Below are 26100 nucleotides of genomic sequence, written 5' to 3'. Positions count from 1 at the left end.
AAAAGTTCAAAAACAACATACAAAAGACCAAGGGGGTGGGACCCTGGCAAGGGTTCAAGTTTTGAGACTTGTTTTAAAGAAGTCATTGTATTCAGGTGGCCTGGTAGGCTACTGTAAACACCGGGAGATGTGAGTAGGAAACCAGAGCCCATTGTGGGTCAATCAAATGGATGTCTTTTCAACTAAACAGATGGCTATCAGGCGACCAGAGCTGCCTCTGTTCCTTTCTGCCTGGTCATTTCCTCTGCAGAGTCTGCAAGAACCACCCACTTGGGTGGTTCTCAGGATTATAGGTTTTTAGGTCACACAGAAACCCTGGGGAATGCCTGAAAGAGCCAAATGAGCAGTTGCATTCTGCGCAGGCTGGTGACGTGACGTGGAGCCACTGCTGTTGTGTGTAGCGGAGGCTCACGAGTCCATAGCCATGTGACATTCCCTCCCTGTGCATCCACAGGGCGGCCGGGCTGTGCTCTCTGCCTGAGGGCTGGGTTCTGAAGAAGCTGTTGGAGCTGAGGATACTGAGGTGGGTGCAGGCTCCGTGGGAGGCCCCAAGGTGACCTCAGCCGCTCCTTCAGTGACCTCAGAAGCCTGTGCACTTGCTTCGCTCCACCATGGATGAGACGCAGGAGCCCCTGGTCATGACCGTACACCTCCTTGCTGACTCTGGGCACGGCTCGCTTCTGCAGCAGGCTCTGGACCAGCTTCTGGATGGCATTTGCCCAGGGATGCGCCTCTTCCTGGTGTCAGAGCGGGTCAGACCAGTGAAATACTATGAGAGGCACCACCCCAGGCGGTCCCGGTTCCCCGGAATGTCTGTTCTGTTCTTCCTGCATGAAAGCCTTGGCGAGAAGCGTCTGCTTCGCGTCCTGGACTCGCTACAGCATCCACCCTGGCAGAGCTACCCTCCCCAGGATGCGCAGGGGAGACTTTGTCCCTACCTCCTTGCAAATCAGGAGTTCTACAGCCTGGACAACCAGATGCCTGTCTGGGGCGTGAGGCAGGTGCACTGTGGGACCGAGATCCTGAGGGTGACGCTGTACTGCAGTTTCGACAACTACGAGGATGCCATCAGACTCTATGAGATGATCCTGCAGAGAGAGGCCACTTTGCAAAAGAGCAACTTCTGCTTCTTTGTTCTCTATACCACCGAGAACTGGGCTCTGCAGCTCTCCCTGAAGCAGCTGCCCCTGGGAACCTCGGTGGACCCCAAGGAGTCTTGCGTGCTGCAGTTCCAGGTTCAAGAGATCGGCCAGCTAGTGCCTCTTCTACCCAACCCGTGTGTTCCCATCAGCAGCACCAGGTGGCAGACGCAGGACTATGACGGTAACAAGATTCTGCTGCAGGTATTCCTCTCCTCACTCCGTGGTCTTGCACACGACAGGGAACTGCGTAGCTTTACATCTGAGCATGTCTGAGAGATGATTTAGTCCTGTGGTTCTCAAATTTGGTTGCATATTAGAAGCCCTTGGGAGCGTTCAAAAATTCCAATATACTCTAGACTAGTTAGACCAGAATCTCTGGGTGCCCACAGATTTTTTTTTTTTTTTTAAACAAAGTTCTTTGGACAATTCTAATTTGTAGTGTGAGAGCCACTGATCTAATTAACTATGCTCATGTGACAGATTAGAAAGCCAGACTTGAGAAGTTTGCAGTGCTATTGACTTAGTTTTCAAGCATCTTAAATCACTGTCAAATTTCACCCCAAATCAAGTTAGATGGTTAGGACCTCTTCAAATCTTAAAATTAAAGCCTCCTTTCCTAACCATTCTATTGAAACATAACACAACTAGTGTATTTCATTGTTGTCTCTTATGTGTACAATGGGGCAGCTGAGCTTTGCCACTTAGTAGCTATGTGACCTTGGGCCTCAGTTTCTTAATTAGCTCCTTGAAGAATACTGGCATCATCCTGCAGTGAAGGTTCTCATCTGCAAGGAATGCGCTAATACTTACAAATCACATCATTAAGATAGTGCTCAGAATTCGATTTTAGCTATTATTGTATCTGTTACACTATACTAAGGTTTCTAAATTGATAATCTTATTTATTTATTTATTTATTTTGTGGTGCTGGGGATTTGAACCCAGGGTCTTGTGTTTGCAAGGCAAGCACTCTACCAACTGAGCTATATCCCCAGCCCTAAATTGATAATTTTATTTAATACTTATAACAACCTAGGAAGTTGCTTTTTTTCCATTTTGCAGATGGCAAAACTGAGTTCAGTTACTTGCCCAAGATAAAGTTTAGGAATCGTCTATCAGACTTCAAAGTCCTCATGGTTAACTACTGCATCTCTGAGCTCCAAGGGTGTGTCTGTGTTTGTAAAGGTGCAGGCATAGGGACACACACAATGTTTATAGCAAAATATTCCTTGGGGTCTGTCTTAAGAAATGATCAGAAACCCCCATAAGGCCTACTGGATAAAGGAATAACAGACTACAGTAGGACTTGTTTTTCCCTTTAGTTAATTTTTTTTTTTTGTCATTGCTCTGACTTATAAGTTAATAAAACATGAATCATGCTGATTCTGCCTTAAATGTTTTCTAAATTATGTACCTTCTTGTTCACAAAATGCTGCTAGGCACTTTCTTTTGTTTATTCTATGACTCCCTAATTTCTAAGGCATCTGAAGTTTCTCTTTCAGTTTTAATCTCCAGAATTTAAAATCAACCTCACTGGCAAACAAAAATGTAACATGCCTGAGGGGGCTGGGGACGCGTTCTTACTCATGCCTATTTTAAAGGCTAACTGGTGTTTTCTTTGAAACCACAGCTTATACAATTAGTTACTTTGGAAGGTTGAATCAGATTTGGGGAGAGTAGAAGGGATTTTGGGATGAAGGGAAAACTCATGAAGACTGAGCCCTGGTCCTCCGGGATTATTTAGGGTCTGTGTTTGTCCTTTATTCTCAAAGCCCACCTGGGACACCAGCTCCCTCCTGGTCTTCTCTAGAGCTCTCCCAACTTCCTGTATTTCCACTTCCCCACTCCAGAACAGTGGCCCTGCTTCCCTCCCCTTGGTCCCACCACCTCCATGACTTTAAGATTTTGCAAACAAAATGAGGGCATGTCTTCTGGAAAATTCTGCCCTGGCTTCTTGTCCTACAAGTGCTGGAGGAAAGTGAACAAAGGCTTGGTTGTGGCACACCACAAGAGACCGCACACTGTAGCTTCCACAGGGCTGTTCGACTCTTAAAGAGTAGAGGGAATTTTTCAGAATACAAAGTCTAGGCCAAACTTTCTGGGAATGGAAGGAGAGGAAAGGGTGTGTGTGTGAAAATCTTGACTTTGTAAGTAGTCCAGGCCCTAATCAGCGTGCTCGGGATCCGAATCTCAGCTCCACCACCTTCTTCTTTGTTCTGTCCTCAGCCGGCCGGCTGCCAACAGCCCCAAGGACTACATTCTTCACAAGGCGCGGTTTTGGTTTGGACATGAGGTGTCCCCCAAAAGCCCATGTGTGAGGCAATGCAAGAACTTTTGGAATGATTGGGTTGTGAGAGCCTTAACCTAATGGGAACATTAATCCACCGATATGGGTTAACTGGGCGGTAACTGTAGGCAGGCAGGGAGTGACTGGAGGAGGTGGGTCACTGGGGAGTGCCTGTGGGGGGCTGTGTTTTGTTCCTGGTGAGGAGGGCCTTCTCTCTGTGTTTCCTGGTTTTCATTTCCTGAGCTTCTTTCCTCCTCCCGCTCCTTCCGCCATGATGTGCCACCTCACCTTGAGCCCAGAGCCATGGAGTTGGCCATTCGTGGATTGACACCTCTAACACTGTGATCCAAAATAAACTTTCCCTTCTCTAATTGTTCTTGTCAGATCTTTTGGCAACCGGGATGAAAAAGCTGACAAAAACAGGCTCTGAGTGCCCACATAGTCCAACAAAAGTTCTGGACTCCACTCTGGTCAGACCCATTTGGACCTGATTGTCTTCTCTACATCAGTGTCTGCACTCAGGAGAAGGAGACCCGGAGGATTAGCTTAGTCCTGAGATGAAGGCTACTCTCTACATGAAACCGCAGAGTCCAACTGGCCTCTGGGAATCTAGGGAAGGCCAGTTTCTCCTGTGAAGATCAGAGCAGAGGAGACAAATAAATACCTAGTGCTCCCAAATGATCGATGTTCACTAAATAAAAGAAAATAATACCCACTCAAGGGAGAACCACAACCACAGGTTAATCCTCCCACAGATAATCCCTCCTGGGGGCCAGGGTGGAGGTCTGTGTGCACAGGGGCCTGAGTGTGCTAGGTGTTAGGCCCAGGGGACCGTGGAGAAGTTCTCCTGAGGAGCAGAAGGGAGGAGGGGCATTCCAAACAGAGGGGCCAGCGGGGACGGTCGGTGGTGTGGCACTTTCATAGCAGGGCACATCTAGCAAACTGCCTGGGAGTCTGTGTGGGTAGAGTGAAGGCTGGGGTTGGGGGATAATGGCCAGAGGCCAGATCATTAGGAGCATGGTCTGCCACGGGATATAAGTGCCGAGAGGATCTTTTCTAGTTCTCTCCTATGAAGCTGGAACCTAGACCAGTGTGTGGCATGTGGTAGGCAAAAGCAGTCTTGTATGAAAGAATGGGTTTCTTGAGAAACTAGTTCTATTATAACCTCAGTGCGATGAGTGGTCACTCACGGATCCTGCGAATGGTACTGACGTGTATAATTTGTTATGTGAATCAAAGGAGAGAACACAGGTGGAGGTGTTTTGTAAAAGTAAAAATTGCAGAACACCATGCAAGAGCAATGCGGGTGTCACCTGTGCTACTCAGAAGGCCACAAACTGTCCTGCAGTATGCACACACAGGTCACGTGACCTCTCGTCCCTGAAGATTGCCAGTGCTTCTCAGAGTCTAGGATGTGTGTTTTGCGAGTGAGATTAGACCATCTAGGAGACGCTCTGAAAACGAACGTGCGTTTGAATAGATGAGTAAGCAAGCCCATGCTTCTTCATTCCCCAAATATTTATCGAGTGCCTACCCGGAGCCCGACCCTGTTCTGGACCCTGTTCTGGACCCTGCTCTCCTTTCGGCTGTTTTCACCCTGCCGCTTCAATTCTTAGTGGATGCACATGCAGACTGGATTTCCTTTTCCCTCTCCCCATCGCAGTCCCTCGACTCTCTCCCTGTGTTTTTGTCATTGGTGGGAGCAAGGACGTCTGTGTGTGCTGAGCAAAGTAGGATGGCGATGATGCCCTCCTCTTTCATAAACCTCTTTTGATGGAGGGCAAGTCAAACCCTGCCCTCCATCAAAGAAGCTGTTTAACAAATGAACACAGGACCTGCAAGTCAGCGCTGCTGATTCTCAGCTGGGCCCCATGGTCCAAAGTGGCATTCATCGTCCTTCTTGTCGATTTCCCCCTAACTTACCTATGTAGGTCCTTCTGCCTTGGTTTACCCGCTGTCACCCATCTCTTGGGGACTTCTACTTTGGGCAATCCCAGAGTGGACTCCATGGCTTTGACGTCAAGCTTCTGGCAGACTCAGGTTTCCAGGTCATTGAGTTAGGAGAGAAGACTTATTCTGTTTGATGTTCACTGGGGGAAATTTATAAATGAGGAAGATAACACTTTCCCAGAAGTGACTTGAAATGTTCCAGCCAAGTCTCTAGGTTATGGTCATGTGGGAGATGAGGCCGCCATGCTGTTCTGTGGTTTGGATCTTAAATGTTCCACCAAGGAGCATGTGTTAAAGCCTTGGTCTCTGGTGTGGAGTGTGGGGAGGTGGTGGAAACGTCAGGAAGCACAGCCTGTGGGAGGTCTTCGGCTCACTGGAGGCACACCCTGGAGGAGATGGTGGGGCCCCAGCATGCTCTCTTCTCCTCTCTCACCTCCAAGCCATGAGGGGAGTGATTCCGCTCCTCCACCACAGTTCTCTGACGTGAAGTGAGAACTGCCTTGTCACAGATCCAAAAGCATCAGGGTCAGCTAACCGATCGTGGACTGACACTTCCAAAACTGAGCCAAAGTGAACCTCACTTGTTATAAGTTGATATCTTAGGTATTTGTCAGAGTAAGAGAAAGCTGACTACACATTTTGCTACCCTCTGGTTACATGTTCTGTGTGATGCCACACTGCCCTTCCAGTCTAATGAGGTGTGGACCTACCCACCTGTGCCTGTAGCACCAGGTGACCTGTGATAAATGTGAGTAGGGAAAGGCAAGGTTAATTTGACTAAGGGCACACAGGAAACGGAGGACCTCTGACTTGGAGGATGATTTGAATTCCTTGTAGCTGAGTGTTGAGGCGGAAAGTTCAATTGAGTTTAGGAGAACAATTTTTGGTCCACCGAGAATGGGTGCAGAAGAATATAGAGTAGACTTTGAAAAAACCCATTTATTCGGAATTTTAGAGAAGAGGCAGACATGATCATATCTATAATATGTAATTTAGAACAGTAAGTCTGGTACCATCAAATAAGATTGGGTGGGGAACAGACTGAACACTAGCGGTAACTTCAATTGTTCATGTAAGAGCAAAGTTTTTTGGGGGCTACCGGGGATTGAACTCAGGGACACTCCACCACTGAGCCACATCCCCATCCCTGTTTTGTATTTTACTTAGAGACAGGGTCTGACTGAGTTGCTCAGCACCTCACCATTGCCAAGACTGGCTTTGAACTTGTGATCCTCCTGCCTTAGCTTCCCCAAGCTGCTGGGATTACAGGCATGCGCCACCACATCTGGCAAGAGTGAGCAAAGTTTTGAAATAGGAAATTCACAGTGGAAACATGGGTTAAATACGAGCTGTGCTGAGAGGAGTTAACAATGAGTTAGACAGAGAGGCTTCCCTAAGTGACGATGAGTCTGGACACACTGGGTTTGAGGTGCTGGCAGATCATTCAGGGAAGGACAATTCCACAGTCAGGTGACCACTGAGGGTTGCAAGTGGTGATTGAATGTCAGGGTCTTAAGCCCCCTTGCTCTTCTCGACCAGCGACAAGGGAAGGGGACATTCCCCAACAAGGTCAGACGGGGATAGGTAGGGCCAACTGACCACCCACACGCAGCCCTCCGCACGGAGGACAATCACATGGGTCAGGGAGACCCGTCACAGCAGGAATCTCGTTTATTGAGGAAATCACACAGCTTTTATGTAGGGTGGGGGCTAGGTGGGAACCAACCAGCTTAAAGGTCAGCAAGGTGGGGGTTCACACAGGTGAGAGTCCCATAGGACTATATGGAAAGCACGGGCTGATCATGTTTCCGGAGCTGTTGTTAACCAATCCCTGACGGTGGTCCCATTCATCGTCATTAACTATTGAAACCACCTTTGAGGCTTTGATCTTGCTCACTCACCAGGGAGTAAGGAGTCAGCCTGAGTTAGTTAATGTGTCATTAGTTCCAACAATTGAAGCCTTAGGAAAGAGTAACATTATCAATAAAGAGAGTAGAAAGTGAGAAGAGATGAAATAGGACTAAGAAAATGTCTACAGTTCAAGATGGGGAGAGGAGAAAGAACCAGTGAGAGAAACTGAGAAGAAACAATCAGGAGAAAAACAAAATCACGATGCCACAGAAGCCAACATGTCAGTAGGTGTCCTGAAGTCCAAAGATGTGGCTTCTTAGGTATACTAAACCAGGTCCTTCGAGTTCTTCCATCTGAATGCCTCACCAGGCCACTGGTCTCCTGTTGTGTTGACCTCGCCCTTGAGAGGTCAGCTCCTGCTGCCGGCCCTGACTCCACCGGTAACTGCCACCGCCAACCCCTGGGATTATGGGTAAGTCCCCACCATCCTACTGAGACCAGGGTGTAATTTTCAACAAGATCTCTCTGAAGATTTGAAGATGAAGCAGAAAAAGACAAATTCTGTAGAAGAAGAATAACTGACAAAGATTGATAGATGTCAACATCGTTAGGTCCTTGATAGATGTCCTCCATGTTTTGTTCATAAAAGGGTTCCAGGCCGGACTCAGTGGAAGGAGGATGACTCCCTCCCACCCCTACCCCTTGAGGTTCACCTTCCAGGTCTTTTTTTTTTTGGCTAGGGTATCTCCTTCCCAAGTTGACTGAAAGGGGAAACTTCACATCTTCCTCACCTCGCATGTCCGGGGATGGCTTCTTGTTCGTGGGACCTGGGTGGGACGGGTCAATTATATCAGCATGTGAACCCGGCATCAGAATAGTCTGGGGTTTCTAGTCTCGACAACTGATGGTGGTTGTCAGCCATTCGTTCCAGGTGATTTTCCCAACCTGTTCTTCCCAGTGAGCATCTGTGCCTCCTTCTGGAAGTCCTTCACCTCACCTCTGGGTCCCCAGTCAGTCAGTCAGAGTCCTCAAGAGTATACAAGACCCAGTCAGGGAGCGAGGGTGGACGTCACGTGTCTTTCGAGAAGATTCCATTTCACATATACATTTCCCTTTTCCCTCTCCAGTTGAGACTCATTCCTAGGCTTACACTGTCCTGTAAAATTTTCTGTGATGAAAAAAATATCTACACTGTTTAATAGGGTGGCTGCTGACCACATATGGCTCCTGGGTACTAGAATTGTGATCAGTCAAGTTAAAGAGCAGAATTATTAATTTCATTTAATTTTAACAATTTAAATTTAAAAAGCTTCAGGTGGTCGGTGACTATGGAATTGAACAGCACTGATCTGGATGATTTGTAAAGTCTCTTGAAACCTGAAACTTCTTTAACTGCCCAGAACATAGCTTCATCTCTTGAGCGTGAAATTCCATTTTTGAAAAAAAAAAATCAAGAGATTTAACATCAATTTTTACTGAAAATTGTAGGTGGGTTAAGCAATTTTTAGTATTTTTTTTTCATAATTTAATGACTTCCACACATTCATTGTATTTGAACTTTGTTTTATCCTTAGATTTGATAGCTCTACTAGGATAAGAACCTGTGTGTTTTCATTCACCACTATGTCCTAAAAACAATGTCTAACACAGAGTATTTGTTGAATAGATGGATCAGTTTTAGCACCATATTTACAGATCAGCATCTACAGTGATGTACTCTGCCTTACTGCCAGCTCCTGTAGCTAGGCCTCTATCCTGTAGATGGTTCCTAGATGACATCCCCTCTTACCTGCTTAGAGAAGCAGTTCTATTCTCTCTTGCATCATCAATTTCTTCCTCTTCTTTTTTTTTTTTTTTAAATCATTAGCAAAAATAATTCATTTAAATTAACAAATAAAATTATATATATTTATGGTTACCACATGATAGGTTTTGATATACATATATACTGTGGGATGACTAATGTGTAAGTATAGTGAGGACACTTAAAAATTTTTATTTTTAAAAAATTAAAAAAAATTTTTTTTGCCTTAGTTATACATGACAGGGGAATGCACTTTGATACATCATATCTAATGCAGTATAATTTCTCATTCTTCTGATTGTACATGATGTAGAAACTCACCAGTTATATAGTTATATAAGGACATAGGATAATAACGTCTGATTCATTCTATCCTTCCTGTCCCCATACCCCTCTCCTCCCTTCCATCCCCCCTTCCTAATATAAAGTAACTCTGTTCTTCCCTAGCCTCCCCCCTCCCATTGTGAATTAGCATCCACATATTGAGAAAACATTTTGGCCTTTGGTTCTTTGGGATTTGCTTATTTCACTTAGCATGATATTCTCCCCCCTCCCATTGTGAATTAGCATCCACATATTGAGAAAACATTTGGCCTTTGGTTCTTTGGGATTTGCTTATTTCACTTAGCATGATATTCTCCAGCTCCATTCATTTTCTGGCAAATGCCATAATTTCACATTTTTTAATCCATTCATTCATTGAAGGACACCTTGATTGGTTCCATAGTTTAGCTCTTGTGTGTTGAGCTGCTATAAACACTGATGTGGCTGCATCACTGTAATACACTGATTTTAAGTCCTTTGGATATAAACCAAGGAGTGGGATAGCTGGATCAAATGGTGCTTCCATTCCAAGTTTTATGAAGAATCTCCATTCTGCTTGCCATAATGGCTGCACCAATTTGCAGTCCCACCAGCAATGAATGAGTGTACCTTTTTCCCCACATTCTCACCAACACTTATTATTGCTTGTATTCTTGATAATTGCCATTCTGACTGGGGTAAGATGAACTCTTCTTGGAGTAGTTTTTTTTTTTTTAATTAATTAATTAATTTATTTTTTATTTATTTTAATTTATTTTTATTGTAAACAAATAGGATACATGTTGTTTCTGTTTGTATATGGAGTAACAGCATACCGTTTGCGTAATCATGCATTTACATATGCTAATGTTTGATTCATTCATTTCTTTATCCATTCATCAATTGAAGGACATCTAGGTTGGTTCCACAGTTTGGCTATTGTGAATTGAGCAATTATGAACATTGATGTAGCTATATCTCTGTAGTATGCTGATTTTAAGTCCTTTGGGTATAGGCCAAGGAGTGGGATAGCTGGGTCAAATGGTGGGTTCATTCCAAGTTTTCTAAGGAATCTCCACACTGCTTTCCAGAGTGGCTGCACTAATTTGCATCCCCACCAGCAATGTATGAGTGTACCTTTCTCCTCATATCCTCTACAAGACTTATTGTTGCTTGTATTCTTGATAATTGCCATTCTAATTGGGGTGAGATGGAATCTTAGTGTAGTTTTGATTTGCATTTCTGTTATTACTTGAGATGTTGAACATTTTTTCATATGTTTGTTGATTGCTTGTAGATCTTCTGTGAAGTGTCTGTTCATATCCTTAGCCCATTTGTTGGTTGGGTTATTTGTATTCTTGGTGTAGAGTTTTATGAGTTCTTTATAAATTCTGGAAATTAGTGCTCTATCTGAAGTATGAGTGGCAAAGATATTCTCCCACTCTGAAGGCTCTCTCTTCACATCGCTGATAGTTTCCTTTGCTGAGAGAAAGCTATTTAGTTTGAATCTATCCCAGTCATTGATTCTTGCTTTTATTTCTTGTGCTATGGGAGTCCTGTTAAGGAAGTGGAATAGTTTTGATTTGCATTTCTCTAATTGCTAGAGATGTTGAACATTTTTTCACTTATTTGTTGATTGATTGTATTTCTTCTGTGACGTGTCTGTTCAGTTCCTTAACCCATTTATTGATTGGGTTATTTGTTTGGTGTGAAGTTTTTTGAGTTCTTTTTATATCCTGGAGATTAGTGCTCTATCTGAGGTGCATGTAGTAAAGATTTTCTCCCATTCTGTAGGCTCACTTCATGTTATTGATTGCTTCCTTTGTTGAAAAGAAGACTTTTAGTTTGAATCTATCCCATTTATTGATTCTTGACTTTACGTTCTTGTTCTTTGGGAGTCTTGTTAAGGAAGTCAGATCCTAGGCCGATGTGGTGATGATTTGCATCTACTTTTTCTTCTATTAGGTGCAGGTCTCTGTTCTAGTGCCTAAGTCTTTGACCATTTTGAGTTGAATTTTGTGCAGGGTGAGAGATAGGCATTTAATTTCATTTTGTTACATGTGGATTCCCAATTTTCCCAGCACCATTTATGGAATAGGGTATCTTTCCTTCAGTGAATGTTTTCGGCACCTTTGTCTAGTATGAGATAACTGTATTTATGTGGGTTTGTCTCTGTGTCTTCTCTTCTGTACCATTGGTCAACATGTCTTTTTTGGTGCCAATACCATGCCATTTTTGTTACTGTGGCTGTGTAGTAGTTTAAGTTCTGCTATTGTGATGCCTTCTGCTTCACTCTTCTTGCTAAGAATTGCTTTGACTCTTCTGGGTCTCTTATTTTTCCAAATGAATTTCATGATTGCCTTTTTAGTTCTATGAAGAATGTCATTGGGATTTTAATAGGAATTGCATTAAATCTGTATATCACTTTTGGTAGTATGGTCATTTTGACAATATTAATTCTGCCTATCCAGGAGCATGGGAGGTCTTTCCATCTTCTATTCTTCAATTTCTTTCTTTACTGTTCTGTAGTTTTCATTGTAGAGGTCTTTCACCTCTAGGATTATATTTTAAGAGCACAGGATATGTTGCTCCCTAGTACTGAGGGTGGCTGTTTTATTCTAACTCTGAAAGTCAGATTTCCCAGGGTTTGAAACACCAGTTATTTTTAAAGCCTCCTTTTCTGTAGAACCCCCACATCTAATCAATTGCCAACCATTCTGATTTTCCTTTGAGGTCCTTTCTTCCTCCCACCCTTCCTGCTTTAGGCCCACATGACTTCAAATGTGCCTTATGATTATGGAATTTTAACTTTCTGCTCTGACTCCAGGCTGCTGCATTATCCTGCACACTATTGTCAAAATACCTTTGTAAATGACTGCCCGATTTATGCTCCTTCTCAGTTCAATAACAAGAAAGTAGGCAATAACATCAAACACCCCTGGCTCAGCCTCCAAGGCCCTTCACAAGCAGGACCACCTAATGTCTCCCTTTGCGGCCTCTTCCTTGTGCCACCACTGTCTTTCTTTCCCCTCTTTCCAGAATTCTAGGCTCACTCCTCGTGAATGCTTGTTTTTAATTATTATTTTTTATTGTGGCAAAATGTAGATAAGAAAACTTCATTATTCTTACTCTATAAAAATTTTTTGTAAAACCTTTTTCTTTTAAAAAATTATGGTGAAATTCATGTAACATTAAATTTACCATCTCAGAAGTGGGATGCGGTGGCACACACCTGTAATCTCAGGAACTGGCAACTGGAAAAGCTAAGGCAGAACTGCGAGTTTGAGGTCAGCCATGGCAACTTAGCAAGAACCTGCCTCAAAATAAACAGTGACATAAAACAAAAAAGGACTGGAGATGTAGCTCTGTGATAAAGTGCCTTTGGGTTCAATCTCCATTACTGCAAAACAGAAATAACAATGGAAACAAAACTTAGCTGGGTGTGGTGGCATACACTTGTAATCCCAGAGACTCAGGAAGCTGAGGCAGGAGGATCATGAGGTTGAGGCCAGCCTCAGTAATCTTTAACAAGGCCCTAAGTAATTTAGTGAGATCTGGGCATATAGCTCGGTGATAAAGTACCCCCAGGTCAATCCCCAATACCAAAAACGAAACACAAGACAACAAAACACAAACAAACACCAATTTTTAAAATGTGCAATTCAATATCATTAAGTACATTTGCAAAGTTATCAAACTATCACCATTATTCATTATCTTAAACACATACTCTGTATCCATGAAACCAAACTCACCATTCCCTTCTCCCTCTAGTTTCTGGGAGCCTCAGTTCTATTTTGCCTCTGTGAATTTGTCTATTCAAAGTAATTCATATAAAGCAGAATCATGGTGCTTATGCCTGCAACTTACATGTTTTTATGTCTGGTTTATTTAATTTACCATAATTTTTCAAAGTTCATCATGTTGTAGCATTTATCATAAGCCCATCCCTTTTTGTGAATAATATTCCATTGTGTGTATGTCTGTATCCATGCATTGCCTGATCTATCCATATCCAAGCATGTCTTGCATTTCCTCTTCAATTTTCTACCATTAAGGCTCAGACCAAATTATGCTCCTCATTGAAACCTGTGAAGCTCAAAGGTTATTAACTCCTATTCCTAAGCAGAACATTTAAAAAATTTTTTATTTGTTTTAATTAGGTATATGTGACAGTAGAGTACATTTTGATGCATCATGTATAATGGTGTATAATTTCTCAGTCTTCTGGTCATACATGCTGTACCTAACCAGAACATTTGACACTAAATCTTTGTGGTACATAACTGATTGTGTATTTTCCCATTCTTGCATCATAAACTTGTAATGTGGAACTTGATGACTCACTCTGTTTTTTCAGTATTTTTCGAAATAAATGTTTATGTTCTTTTATTTCAATGACTAATAAAGAACATAAAGGTAAACATAGCTAAGTACCTCTTGATGAAATGAATTGAAATGCATGCTCGCTTATGCACAGAGCAAAAATTTCCATTCCAAATGGAGAAACAGGGCATAAAAGGAAGGAATGGGACCAAAGCAAGGCTGAAATCCAGCTGGACAAACAAGTCCTGTAGTGCCATGTCCAGCATCTGGGGAACATAGTATTGTGGTGTTCTCTCTAAAGGGCTTATGTAGTTCTTCCCCTATGACCTTGTTGGTTGCAGCCTACATAACCTCTCTCTTGGCTTATCTCGACTTGAATCTTGCAGCTTTCCTCAGCAAATTTTCCACATTACTGACACCTCTTAATCTTGGGATCTTCACTGTAGTTTTAGCTTCCTTCTCCCATCTTCATGCATTCCTCTCTGGGGCTGCCTTCAGGGTGTCTGACCCTGCAGCACTCTGCCTGGTCCTTGAAACCCTTTGAAATCTTGGCAGAAGCCTCTAGGATCCCTTAACTTTACCATTCTCAATTCCTACAGAACCAGTGCCAGGTGGACCATTCCTAGGTCTGCTGCCTTCTCAAGCAGTAGCCAGGCTTCCTGGAATCATGGTTGCATCAGCCTCTGAGTGAAACAACTTCCTAGCCCCTGTGCTCCCACTTGTACAAGCAGGGTGCCCTGCAGTCTCTTCTCAAAGGAAGTTTTACTTTTACACCTTTGAAACTGAAATGGATGTGACCTTGCTAATGCCGGAAATGCTTTTGAGTCATCTTTCCTATTGCTTCTATGTAAAATACTTAGAATCTCTTTAGTGGCTGTAATCTCTTAAACAACCACTAACTTCCTTGGTCCCAGTTTTAGACACACTTTTATGGCCAAATTGCAAGTTTTTCAAATGTTTCTGCTCTGTCTTCTGCTTCTGATTATTACAATAACCATGGCTAAAAGCCACCACCAACCTCCATTCCATCACCTGAATGCTGTGCTGCCTTGAAATTTCCTCCGCCAGATAAATTAGTCCATCACCTTTAATTCAATCTCATAGAAAGTCTAAGGGCATGGGTAAAAATGTAGACAACTTCTTTTCCAGGATGTACCATGAGTAGGCTCCAATCCAATTTCCAATAAAGTCCTCCTTCCCTGAATCCTTATGAGCCCAGTCTTTACCGCCCACAATTCTGTCAGCATTTTGGTCTTCTGATCTCCTACCAGAATCACTTATTAAGCTTTGCTTACATTCTAAGTCTTCTCCAAATTGCATCTCCTAACTTTTTCAAGCAACTCCTACAAACCAGTTCCAAATGCTTCCAAACCACATAGTCAGGTTAGTCATATCAACAACCCCAGTTATTGGTACCAATTTCTGTTTTAGTCAGCTTTTTCTCACTGTGACCAAAAAACCTGACAAGAACAACTTAGAGGAGGAAAAGTTTATTTTAGCTCATAGTTTCAGAGGTTCAGTCCATGGTCAGCTGACTCCATATTTCTGGGCCAAAGGTGAGGCAGAACATCATGATGGAAGGGTGTGGCCAAGGAAAGCAGCTCAGGACATGGCAACCAGAGGGGGTAAGAGAAAGAGAAAGAGAGAACACTCACAAGAGGGAAAGAGAGAGAGAGAGAGAGAGAGAGAGAGAGAGAGAGAGAAAGAAACACAAGAGGGAGAGAGAAATGAGCCAGAGAGCCAGGGACAAAATATAAACCCCAGTGACCTATGTCCTCCTTGCCTACTGTTACCACTCAGTTAATCTATTCAAAAGGACTAATCTACTAATCCTGTTAATCTAATCACTTCACCTCTGAGCATTGCATTGTTTCACACTTGAGCTTTTGGGGACACCTCACATCTGAACCATAATAGCTGCTACAATAGCAGGTTGATATCAGTGGTTTTGGCTAGTTCATCAAGTACTTTCCAAAACCTCAGTTAATTGGAAAAGAACTGTTTCAACTGTGAACTAAGTCTGGCACTATTTGGGGGTTTCTTATTATCTACATAATTCTTTTCCATGAAATCATTTTCCCCTAATGTTGGAGGAATCCTCCTTGGCTGTTCTCTTGAAATCATTTTCCATAAGAAACAATATTGTTTTCCTTTCATGTTTAATCATTTTTTTCTGATGCATTTGCTCTTGTTTTTGAAGAGGTGAGAGTCATAAATGAGTGAAAACTGATTGCCCTGTTCATCCTGATAGTTGCTAATGTTCCTGAACTTGGAAATCTCTACCCTTAATTTATAACATTTCACAAACATTTCTTAGAAAGATGAGCTCTAAATAGCCAGAATTCCTACAAATGCATTTCAATTTGTTTTTTTGGCAAGAGGAGCTCTATTCCTCCTCAAGAGATTCAGCTCAATCACTTAGAATTATGTTTCTCCTGGAAAGTCTTCATTCCAACTGCGCGAAACTGCATTTCTATGTTAATAATGTTACACTCAATTTTGCCATATGGTCTATGAACCTTAGACTTCTCTTTTTTTAAAGTTGACATTTCCCTGTCTTAAGAAGATTGCAGCAATGTCCATCTATGATATCAAGTCACTTTGAATTTTTTTCTTATTTCCTTATTTTATTTTATTTTATTTTTTGTTGAGAATTAAAACCCAGGGCCTTGCACATGCCCAGCAGATGTTCTATGCTGAGCTATATCCCAGCCCTGAATTTTCTTAAGAAGACTTTATGTCTGCTTAAATAATAATCAGGGGCCAAATTTATAGATGCTCCCTTTCCGTTCATTTTTATGTACAAAAATTTATGTTTTTCACCTCTTCAAAATGTTAAGCCTTGGGGGCTGGGGAGATAGCTCAGTCGGTAGAGTGCTTGCCTTGTAAGCACAAGGCCCTGGGTTTGATCCCCAGCACCCCCCCAAAAAAATGTTAAGCCTTACTTACTTTTTTAACAGATATTTAGTTATTACTCATCATTCATTAGGCACTGTGCTAGGTACTAGAGATATTATGATGAAGAGACTGTACATACACCCTGCTTTCCAGATGGCAGAATTAGGGGGAAATACAGAGGGATAAACAGCCAAGGGTAAAATAGTTTGGTAACTACTGAGACATGGAAATTAGCTGCTGTGAGAGCTGCTAATAACATGAATGATGCTGATTGCAACCAATCTGTATATAGCTTTGCTGTGTCCTAGGCACTGTTATTATTTAACCTCCACCACAATCCTATGATGTTGGCACTTATTATTATCTTCTTTTACAGATGAGGCAACTGAGGCACAGAAATACTAAGTAACAGTCCAAAATCTCATAGCTGATAAAAGTCAGAGTCAATATTCAGGAACATCTAGCTCAACTTTGGTGATATTGAGCAGGCTTCCAAAGTGAAATGATTCATAAACTTGGAATTGACATGAGTAGAATTTTCAGGCAAAAAGATTAGAGGAGACCCAACCCAGCTAGAAGAAATAATATATACAGACCTTGGCAGTAAGAAAGAGCAAATCATCTTTAAGGAAGTGAAAGAAGTTCAATTTCAGCATATGGAGCCCCAAAGGGAATTATCAGACTGGAGTAATGGGGGCAGACTGTGAGGAGTAAAGTCGGTCACCCATAGGGCTTGGATTTCATTTTAAGAAGAGTGGGAAGCCACGGAGCAGGACGCTGACACCATCACATCTGTTTTCAAACTTCCTCTTGGAGTGGAGAATGGAGCAGTGGGAAGTAAGGGTCCACAGGGCAGCAGCTGACTGTTGCAGTCATTCTGGGGTTAATGGTGGTGAGACTGGAGCGAGAGGAGGATCCGAGTGCTCTTTAGGAGGCAGTCTCTGGGAATGGGCGACTGGGTACACACTGGATACGCAGAAGGACTCTCTCTTGAGCAACACGGGGGCTAACGATGTGTTATCTTCTAAGGCTGAAATGAGGAAGCAGAGCAGATCTGGCATGAAGAGGGAGATGAATTCAATGGTCCAGAAGATTCTGGGCCTGCTGAGTTTGAGATGCTGGTGCACGGAAGGCAGTTGGACAGGTAAAGGTGAAGCTTAGAAGACAGATCCAAACCATACTTTGGGGAGTTTTTATTATTTGGATGGTAATTGAAGGTATTGATGTCCGGGTGTGCTTAAGAGAATATGCGTAGAGAGGAGCACCCAGGACAGCTCTAGGTAACCGCTACATTAGATGAACCAAGATGGAAAGAGGCACCTTTAATCGAAACTGAAAAGAGGTGAGAGAAAGGAAGGAGAAAATCCAGAACGATGTGTGGGCATAAAAGCTAAGGAGAAGACAACTACAAAGTAAAGGTAAAGACTTTGAAGTAGACTTCTAGAAAGTGCTCAAGAAAATTCATGACAAGGAGGTTGACTGCAGAGATAGATCAAGGTGGGTGATCTTGGTAAGAGCACTTTCATAAGTGGATAGGAGGGCAACCAACGCTGTGGGCAAAGGACGTGGGAAAAATGAATGTGGACACATTTTATGAAAAGGGTTGAATGTGAAAGGGAGAAGGGAGAAAGCTTTAGGCGGGAAGAGGGTAGAAGGCGACTTGAGAAAGTTTAATTGCTGTTGGAGGCGGGTAAGGAGAAAGACTGAGAGGGAGAAACTGAGACTGAGATGGAACATCCAAGATACTACAGTGGGAGAAATGAGTGGGAGAATTAGGGTGCGGTCACGGGCAGGAGGTGCTGGAATTCACAGCACAGGTTAAGTGGTCCCTTCCCTTGTGCAGAGGAGGGGTGAAGTCACAGGTGAGTCTGGTGACAGGGAAGGCGAGTGTTTCTCTGTTACATAAAAGGTGAGACCCTCTGATGGGAGAGTGAGGGGACTGTGGCACTGAAGGCGTCAGCCAGGTCAGAGGGTGTGGATCCACTGCCGTGAGGAGGACAGAGAGCAACTGTGGGACAGGAGGGCTGGAGAGCAGCCGGGGTGAAGTTGGCACCACGCCCTCGTTGTGGCACCCACCTTCATAGCCACGCGTCTCCCACAGCCCCCCGGGGTGCACGTTCAGAAAACGTGGGCGAGCGACTCCTGTCCTGACTCCCATCCAGCCATGGGAGATGGTGAAGGATGTCATGGCAGAAAGGCAGTCGTGCAAGGGAGTTGGAGGCACTGGCAAGGAGATGGTTGAAGGGATAGTCTTGGGACTCCAATGAGCCAAGGAAGGAAGTGCAGATGGGGGGTTCCAAGAAGGAGCAGGTGGGGATAGTGCTGGTTTGAAGAGTAGATGTAAGGGGAGAACTGAGTGCTGGAGTTGGTGGCCTGAGCGGGCTGGCTGTTAGGGATGGAGCACCTTAAGGGAGACAAGATCCAGTGAGGGGCCGTGGGACTGGGGGACCAGAGCTGAGCTGGGGGTGCGCTGGGCTTGCTCAGTGGGGTCCACTGGCTGCGCGGGCTGAGGAGGACTTTTCCTGGCTGCACTGAGATGTCTTGGCCTGGGCATGGCTTCCGGAGACCTTCCTCCTGATCTGAGATTGCTTGGGTGGTAAGGGAACTGAGGAAGACTTTCTTTCTCCACACCAGGTAGTCTAATATCAACCTTGAGTGATTTCTGAATATGAAAACAACAGCAAACAGACCAACCCACGCCAGTTTCTATTCCTAGAAGAAAAAGACTCCATGGAGTCAAATAAGAAGACACAATGCAATGTCTGGTGATTTTACAAGAGGCAATGATGGCAGCTGAGCCCCTTGCAAGATGGAGGGAGTTTGTTTTCCCATGAGAGGGAGATCCCTGTTCATGGTAGATTTTTTCCATCTAATTTGGAAAGGATAAGCAAGATATAAATATATATATACGTTTGATCTCTCCTGTGTTTTTATTTTCTAAATGAATGGGCAAAGGCTATACTATGACAAAATCAAGAGTTTTGACTGTCACTTCTTTCCATTTAGACTTTTATTTTTTATTTTTTCAACAGTGATAAATATTTTTTTTAATTATTTTCATACATGTATATAGGGTAATAATGTCTGTCTCAATCTACTGCCTTCGCCAACACTTATTATTGCTTGTATTCTTAATAAGAAGCAAGATATTTTTTAAAAGTGAGAACTTGGGATGACTTGAGGTTGGGATGGGGGACGAGCCTTTATTTTTTACTTTATACATTTGTGCAATTAAATTATTTTTATTGTGAGCAATTACCACCTTTATACTAGTTGATTATAGGTCACAGTTAAAACTCAGGTGCATTAAAAATATTGTATAAAATTACTTTTGGGTTATGTGTGTAAGGTGTATATGAAACATAAACAAAATCTGTGTTTAGGCTTTGGTTCCATCCCCCAAGGTATCTCATTATATATATATGCTGATATTCTGAAACAGGAAATAATTAAAAATCTGAAACCCTTCTGGTCCCAAGCAATTTGGTTAAGAGGTTCTTGACCTGTAATAAGATATTTTTATGCAAAACTAATAGATGAAAAGGAAAGACAGGGAGGGCAGGGGGAAGGAAAGAAAGAAGGAGAAGAGGGAGAAACCAGAGCCCAGGGAAATGCCGAGTGAGGGAGCAATAGGAGATGAGGTGAAGGAAGGAAGAGCAGGGAGAGCAGGTGAGCCGCAGGCCTGAGGGAGACGCAGGGCCACAGAATGACCCCGGGCACGGCTTTCCTGAGCGTATGCAGTGCGTCCCAACCTTTGCTGTGCACTAGAAGCACTAGGGAGAGGGGCACTTCCTATTGGACCGATTGCACCCTGGTGATCAGAGTGTCTGGGGCAGGAGCAAGCAGCAGTGGTTTTGTTGATCCCTAGGTGGTTCCATGTGAAACAGGGTCTGGGAACGGACATTTCTCCTGTACGTTTGTCAAAGGGCCCATCTGGAGGTGCAGTGTCTCCTCTGGACAGTGTTTCTGATACTGGCCGGAGCTCTCTTCAGTGTAACCTGGGCACTGGGCTGAATCCCACGGGCCTGGGAATCACGAGTGAGGTGGGACTCGGGCGTGTGCAGCTCTCCGGGAAACTGGCTTGGTCCAGAGGTAGAACTTAGAGATTCTAAAATAATGGTTTTCAAACTTGGTCCTGAGACGCCTATGGACTTTGTGAGGGGGGTCAGCAGCCACAAAGGGAGGGGACAGGGGCAGAACTAAGGGAGTCCCGGTAAGCAGGTCTATCCTGTCCCAAACTGGTCTAGATAGACTGCTTCATTTCTTGGGCTTCCAAGTAAGGCAGGGGTGGTGTGTGTGAGTTGGCGGGGGATGAGATAGAGATAGCAATTGAGAGGATGAGAATCATTGATCTAGAGAGCAGGGTTGGCCAATTATGGCCCCGGAGCTAAGAAAAGGTGTTTTAATTTAATTTAATTTAATTTTTTATTTTTAAATGATTGGGAAAAAATTATGACATATAAAAATTATATGAGATTCAAATTTCAATATCCATAAATAGAGTTTTATTGAAGCACAGCCATGCCATTTATTTACGTCTTATCTATGGCTGCTTTGCAGCTGAGCTGAGCAACTGCGTTAAGGTCTACATGGCCAGCAAAGCCTCAGACATTTACTACGTGGCCGTTTGTGGAAGATGTTTACCAACTTGTAAAAGAAACAATGGAAGTTCCCCTTTGTGTGTGCATGCATGTGTGTGTATGTGTGTGTGTAGTTTGGTAATTGTCACCTCCAAAGAGCAAACGGAGAGGACATATGTGTGTCGTGTACACAAACACTCTGTGTATGCATGCTGGGATTTCTCACTTTCGACCTCTTTTTCACATTCCTGCCTTCCTCCTTATTGCCTTGGGAGATGAATGTGTGCCACTCTCCTCCTCTAAGTAGACTATCTTCTGGAGCCGCCTTAGTTTGCAGCAAAATTAAGCAGGAAGTACAGAGATTCCGTGTCTCCCCTGATCCCACAGACACACGGCGTTCCCCACCACCAGCACCTCCCACCGGATGACTCCTGTTCCATGCAGAGCCTGCATTGGCATATCATCGTCACCCAAAGCCCAGAGTTTACATCAAATGGTACATTCCATGGGTTTTGGCAAATATACAATTCCATTCCAATATCATCCGGAAGAGATCCCTTGTCCCCCGCATCTTCCATGTCTGTCTATTTATCCCTCCCTCCCACCAATACCTGTCAATTACTGATCCTTTTACTCTCTGCATGGTTTTGCCTCTGTCAAAAATGCTATATGGTTGGAATCAGTATGTGGCTTCTTTCAATTGGCAGTTGGCATTTAGAGTTCCTCCCTGTCATTCTTTTTGGTATATGATTAAGGGCTGGGCCAGGTGGGGATGGGTCCTGGATATCAATTTCTAAGCGCTGCTAATAAGAAGGAGAAAATGGTCTTTTCCAGAAATCCTCTTGGGGAGAGCATTGTGTAAGGGGTCGGGTGAGGCTCCTGAGAGTCCAAGGATGGATGATGGCCATGAACTTCATTTGGAGCATGCAGGTCCCCACAGGGTGGGAGTCCTGCTGAGACAGAGCTTTAGGATTGGAACCAAAGTGGAATTGCCAGGGATGAAAACACCAGAGCTTCCACCCAGCAGCTCCCCGTTTTTGTTTTCCTGCACCATAGTAGCCATTGCTCTAGTGCCTGAAGAATATATGGAATATTTGTTTATAAAAGGTGCCAAATTATTATTAGCCTACCTGGAGTGTCCACCTGTCTTGGAATAGCCCAAGAGATATGTCATTATGAGATATGAGCATTGTTTAAAACAAGGACCACAACCTTGGAAGATGGAATTCTCATCCCAGTCCTTACCTGGGCTATAACCACATGTTTTGGTGGCATTATTCTTTTTTGCATGGTTGGAAATACATCACTTGCATCATCCAGCAAAGTCACTGAGCAACATTTGAATATTTTTATGTTGTTTAAACAACTCAATCTATCAGAAGTGTGTGTTTTCATCAAGTGGCCATTTGTTTCATAATGTCGCCCTTGGCGAAAATTTAGCTTGGTGGGGAGAGAGAAGGAGGAGGAGGAGAAGGAGGAGGAGGAGGGGGAGGGAGAGGGAGGGAGAGAAGGAGGGGGAGGGGGAGGAAGAGGGGGAGGGGAAGGAGAAGGAGAAGGAGGAGGAGGAGGAGAGGAGGAGGAGGAGGGGGAGGAGGAGGGGGAGGAGGAGAGGAGAGGAGAATCACGTTTGTGGCTAATCATGTTTGTGGCTGATGCTGACCATATACCTCATGATCAGGTTTACTTATCACTTCTGTTCAGTCACCTTTACTGATAGTCTGCGGCAGGCATGGCCTGGTGATGGGTGGATAAGGTGGTGCACTCCTGGCACTTAGGTAGCGGAGAACTTCTTTCACTTGTTCCTCCTTTCCTTGTCCCACAGGTCCAGTTGAATCCAGGACCTGGTGTTAGGAACGGCGAACTTCCTTTTCTGAAAGGCACCTTGGGTGCTGGCCGGCTTCACCAGAGCTCCAGGCCGACCCCTGTCCCTGAACAGAGAACCCTAGAACCAAGGAGACGGAGGAGCCGGGGCAGGAAGTTCAAGGTGCGTTCTCTGGAGTTTCCTGAGCTCAGTGGGGCATCAGACAGCTCTAGTGCCACTTCATGGAAAAGCCCTTGTTGGTCATCCCCGGCTAGCAGCTCGGTCACGGGTATCCAGCTGCATCCTCCACTTGAGCCCAGGCTCAGAATGAAGGTCCTCAGGGAAAACAGCCTTCAGAAGCTGGAGGCAGAGACCAATGTTGACACCGGATTCACCATCATCAATTCTGAGCCCAGACTATCTTTTCTGAGCAGATTTCCAAGGGATTTGTGGATCACCCAACCATCCTCCTCCTTGCCAGACTCTTCTTTAGAGGGTGCTACCTCTAAAACCAAAGGCATCCTTAGGGAAAGGATCCATCCTTTGTTGCTTCCTAGTCAAGGTGACCTTGGTGCAAGGAAGATAATCTCAAGATGTTCCCTTCATCTGCCAGTCCAAGGGGGAGAAAAAGAAGAAGAATTTTTTATATAGCATAAAACAAATGTGTTTTTTAAAAATACAAGATCAGATAGAATGTTCTAGAAATGGAGCACTGATCCAGAATCATCTTGTTTCTTGTTCATCTGAGGAAATCTGTGTGCTATCTACACACAGATCTGTATTGCTTTCATTTCAAATATTCAAGTTCTGCAGGTGACTGGAGTGATTGTTGGTTTGCTGTCCCAGTCATAAGGAAACAAAGACAAGTACAGGGAGAAAGCCCAATGCCCATGTTCCCTGGAGACTCATTGACCCAGCTGGATGTGCCGAGTTCAGCATTTATCAGGATAACTGCATTGTATGCAAATGAATCGGATATGTTGTGCAGAGCTGATTAGTGTATGTAATTTGGTTTTAATTTCTACTTGGGTTACATAGCTCATCTCCCTGGACAGCATGGACTATTTATTCTTTAGTGCTTTTTAATTTTTATGTGACCTCCTTTGGTAACTAGGCCCTGTTCACCACATACCCTCTTGTGATTTCGCCTTTAAAGTTATTTGCATCTGGAATTTGTGAATATGCAAAATGTTTTGAAAATTACAAGCAACATTTTTTTCTCCTCTTTAATGAGCAGAAAACCTGGAAGTTAGAAAAATCAGGTTAAAAATTAATGCTAGACCCTAAGGTTTTCCTGCCCTTTGATTTCTCATTTGTTTCTGCCCTACTCTGAAGAGGCCAGCTGTTTTTGTTACAAACCAAAGAAGACATAGGATGATTGGATAATTTGAGATCTCCACTGAACAAGGTGGGAAGACTGGATTGGCTGGAACAGAACTGGAGCAGAACTTTGGTGCTTCTGGCCATTTTTGAATCCCCAAAGTCCTTTATGATACCCATCATTTATTTATTTATTCACTCCATAAATATTTATAGAACACCTATGTTTGAATAAGACATCACATATATGGTACATACACATTCTCTGACCATCAAACCCAACTTTTGCAACTATGATTAATCCTACCAGCTCTTAGAAAGATGTTGAAGTCCAAACCTGTTCCTCCAAGAGCTTCTCTCACAATCAATGCACACGTTTGCACCGCGGAGTTGTAGTAAGCTTTCACAACTTGCAGAGGAAGACTGGGCATATTGTAAATTGCAATTATAATTCCAAGGGAAAAGCTCCCCATTGCTTACATGCTGGGTTGTTTGAGTTAAGGTCTATGCACGTGTTTAAAAAAATCTGAGATTTTGTGTTTTAGTTAATTTATAAGGTTATTTGACCCTATGAACTTCAATTTCCAAGATGGATAGTACATAAGAATATAATGATTTTTTTTTTTAGTTCAGAGTATCAAACTCAGGTCCTCACCCATGCTAAGCAAATACTCGACCACTGAGTTACATCCGCAGCCCTAACTGGATGTTTTAAAAACCTGGAAACTCAGTACACCCACCATGAGGGAAATATGAGCTCAGGCTTGGCCCAGAAAACACCAGAAGTAAGAAGAGTTGAAAATGGGCAAAAAGAGACTTCTAGATGGACTTTCTCTGTCTTTAAGACATCCGTACATTCTCATTCCCATGATCTCTCTTTCCCAGACTAAAATTTCTCATTAGGAAATAGAATGAAGAACTTTTGATATTACTTTCTGTAACATCAGGTTTTTTTTTTTTTTTTTTTTTTTTTTTTTTTTTTTTGGAAGTCTTACACCAGTTGAGTCATTGAGCTACCTTGAGAATCACGGCAAGGAGAAGTTTTAAACTCTCCTTCCCACTTTTTTCCCCCTGAAATTGTCTAAATTTCTTTAACATAATACATGGGTAAGAACATAAGTACATGGGAATGATAAAGAATATTTAGAAGTTTGAATGGGTACCTTACAAAATTGGCTTACAAAATAATATATTCTTAAGATATCACCTCCTCTATGCTACTCAGTGTAGCATCTAATTAATGGAATGATGGGGTGGAAATACCAGTAGATCGGGTAGGAGATGGGCAGATTTTAAACTTCCTGTTTAGGCAACCTTGAACATGTCAGGTTGATTGATCCTCTGGTGCCTTATCTACTGTAACAAAGGCTGTTTGGAGAATTGAGATGATGTATATGAAAGCATTCAGATGTCAGTAAGCCCTATAATTTTTTTTTTGTTACTGTGTTATATTTTATATTACATTGCATATAGTATTATAAATACAATTGATTGGCCCTTTAGACCCACAGTTTAAAAATGTCATGAGAACAAATTTTTTATTGAGCAGTTTTTAGTAAAATCAGTGAGTCAATAAAAAGAAATCTACTTTGATAAGGTTTCTACTACATGTCATTTATTGTTTGTTCCTGTCTCCTGTAGGAGGATTATGTACAGCGAATAATCAAATGTATCCCAGAGCTCAGTAGAGATGGCGTGCAACAAGACTAGGCCATGGATGAACTTGATTCAACTTAACAAATTAGTCAGGCATGATGAAAACTACGCTGTATTCCCTAAAATGTAAAATGTCTCATTTTTAAAATGTGAGAGTTGCCCAATCAGAATTTTTTTTTTCT

General features: G+C 43.2%; 1 protein-coding gene across 3 annotated transcripts; it reads left to right on the top strand.

Moving 5' to 3' along the window:
* The first annotated feature begins 459 nt into the window (after positions 1-459).
* On the top strand, positions 460-26100 carry Fam124b (family with sequence similarity 124 member B). Of its 3 annotated transcripts, none has more exons than XR_007107960.1 (3): positions 460-1343; positions 22964-24657; positions 25904-26038. XR_007107960.1 is itself a non-coding variant. In XM_047547689.1 (3 exons), exons 1-3 carry the CDS (start codon positions 612-614, stop codon positions 25970-25972), a joined length of 963 nt encoding a protein of 320 aa, XP_047403645.1. In that variant the 5' UTR covers positions 460-611; the 3' UTR covers positions 25973-26100. The 3 variants fall into 3 exon arrangements, 2 of the variants coding, with proteins under 2 accessions (XP_047403645.1, XP_047403644.1); XM_047547689.1 differs by having other exon boundaries at positions 22964-23125; positions 25904-26100; XM_047547688.1 differs by lacking the exon at positions 25904-26038 and having other exon boundaries at positions 22964-25202.

This window comes from Sciurus carolinensis, chromosome 3 (assembly GCF_902686445.1).
Source record: "Sciurus carolinensis chromosome 3, mSciCar1.2, whole genome shotgun sequence".
In the NCBI taxonomy this organism is placed as follows: domain Eukaryota; kingdom Metazoa; phylum Chordata; class Mammalia; order Rodentia; family Sciuridae; genus Sciurus; species Sciurus carolinensis.
The sequence above is the reverse complement of the archived record's forward strand: the minus strand, read 5'-3'. Positions and strand labels throughout refer to the sequence as shown.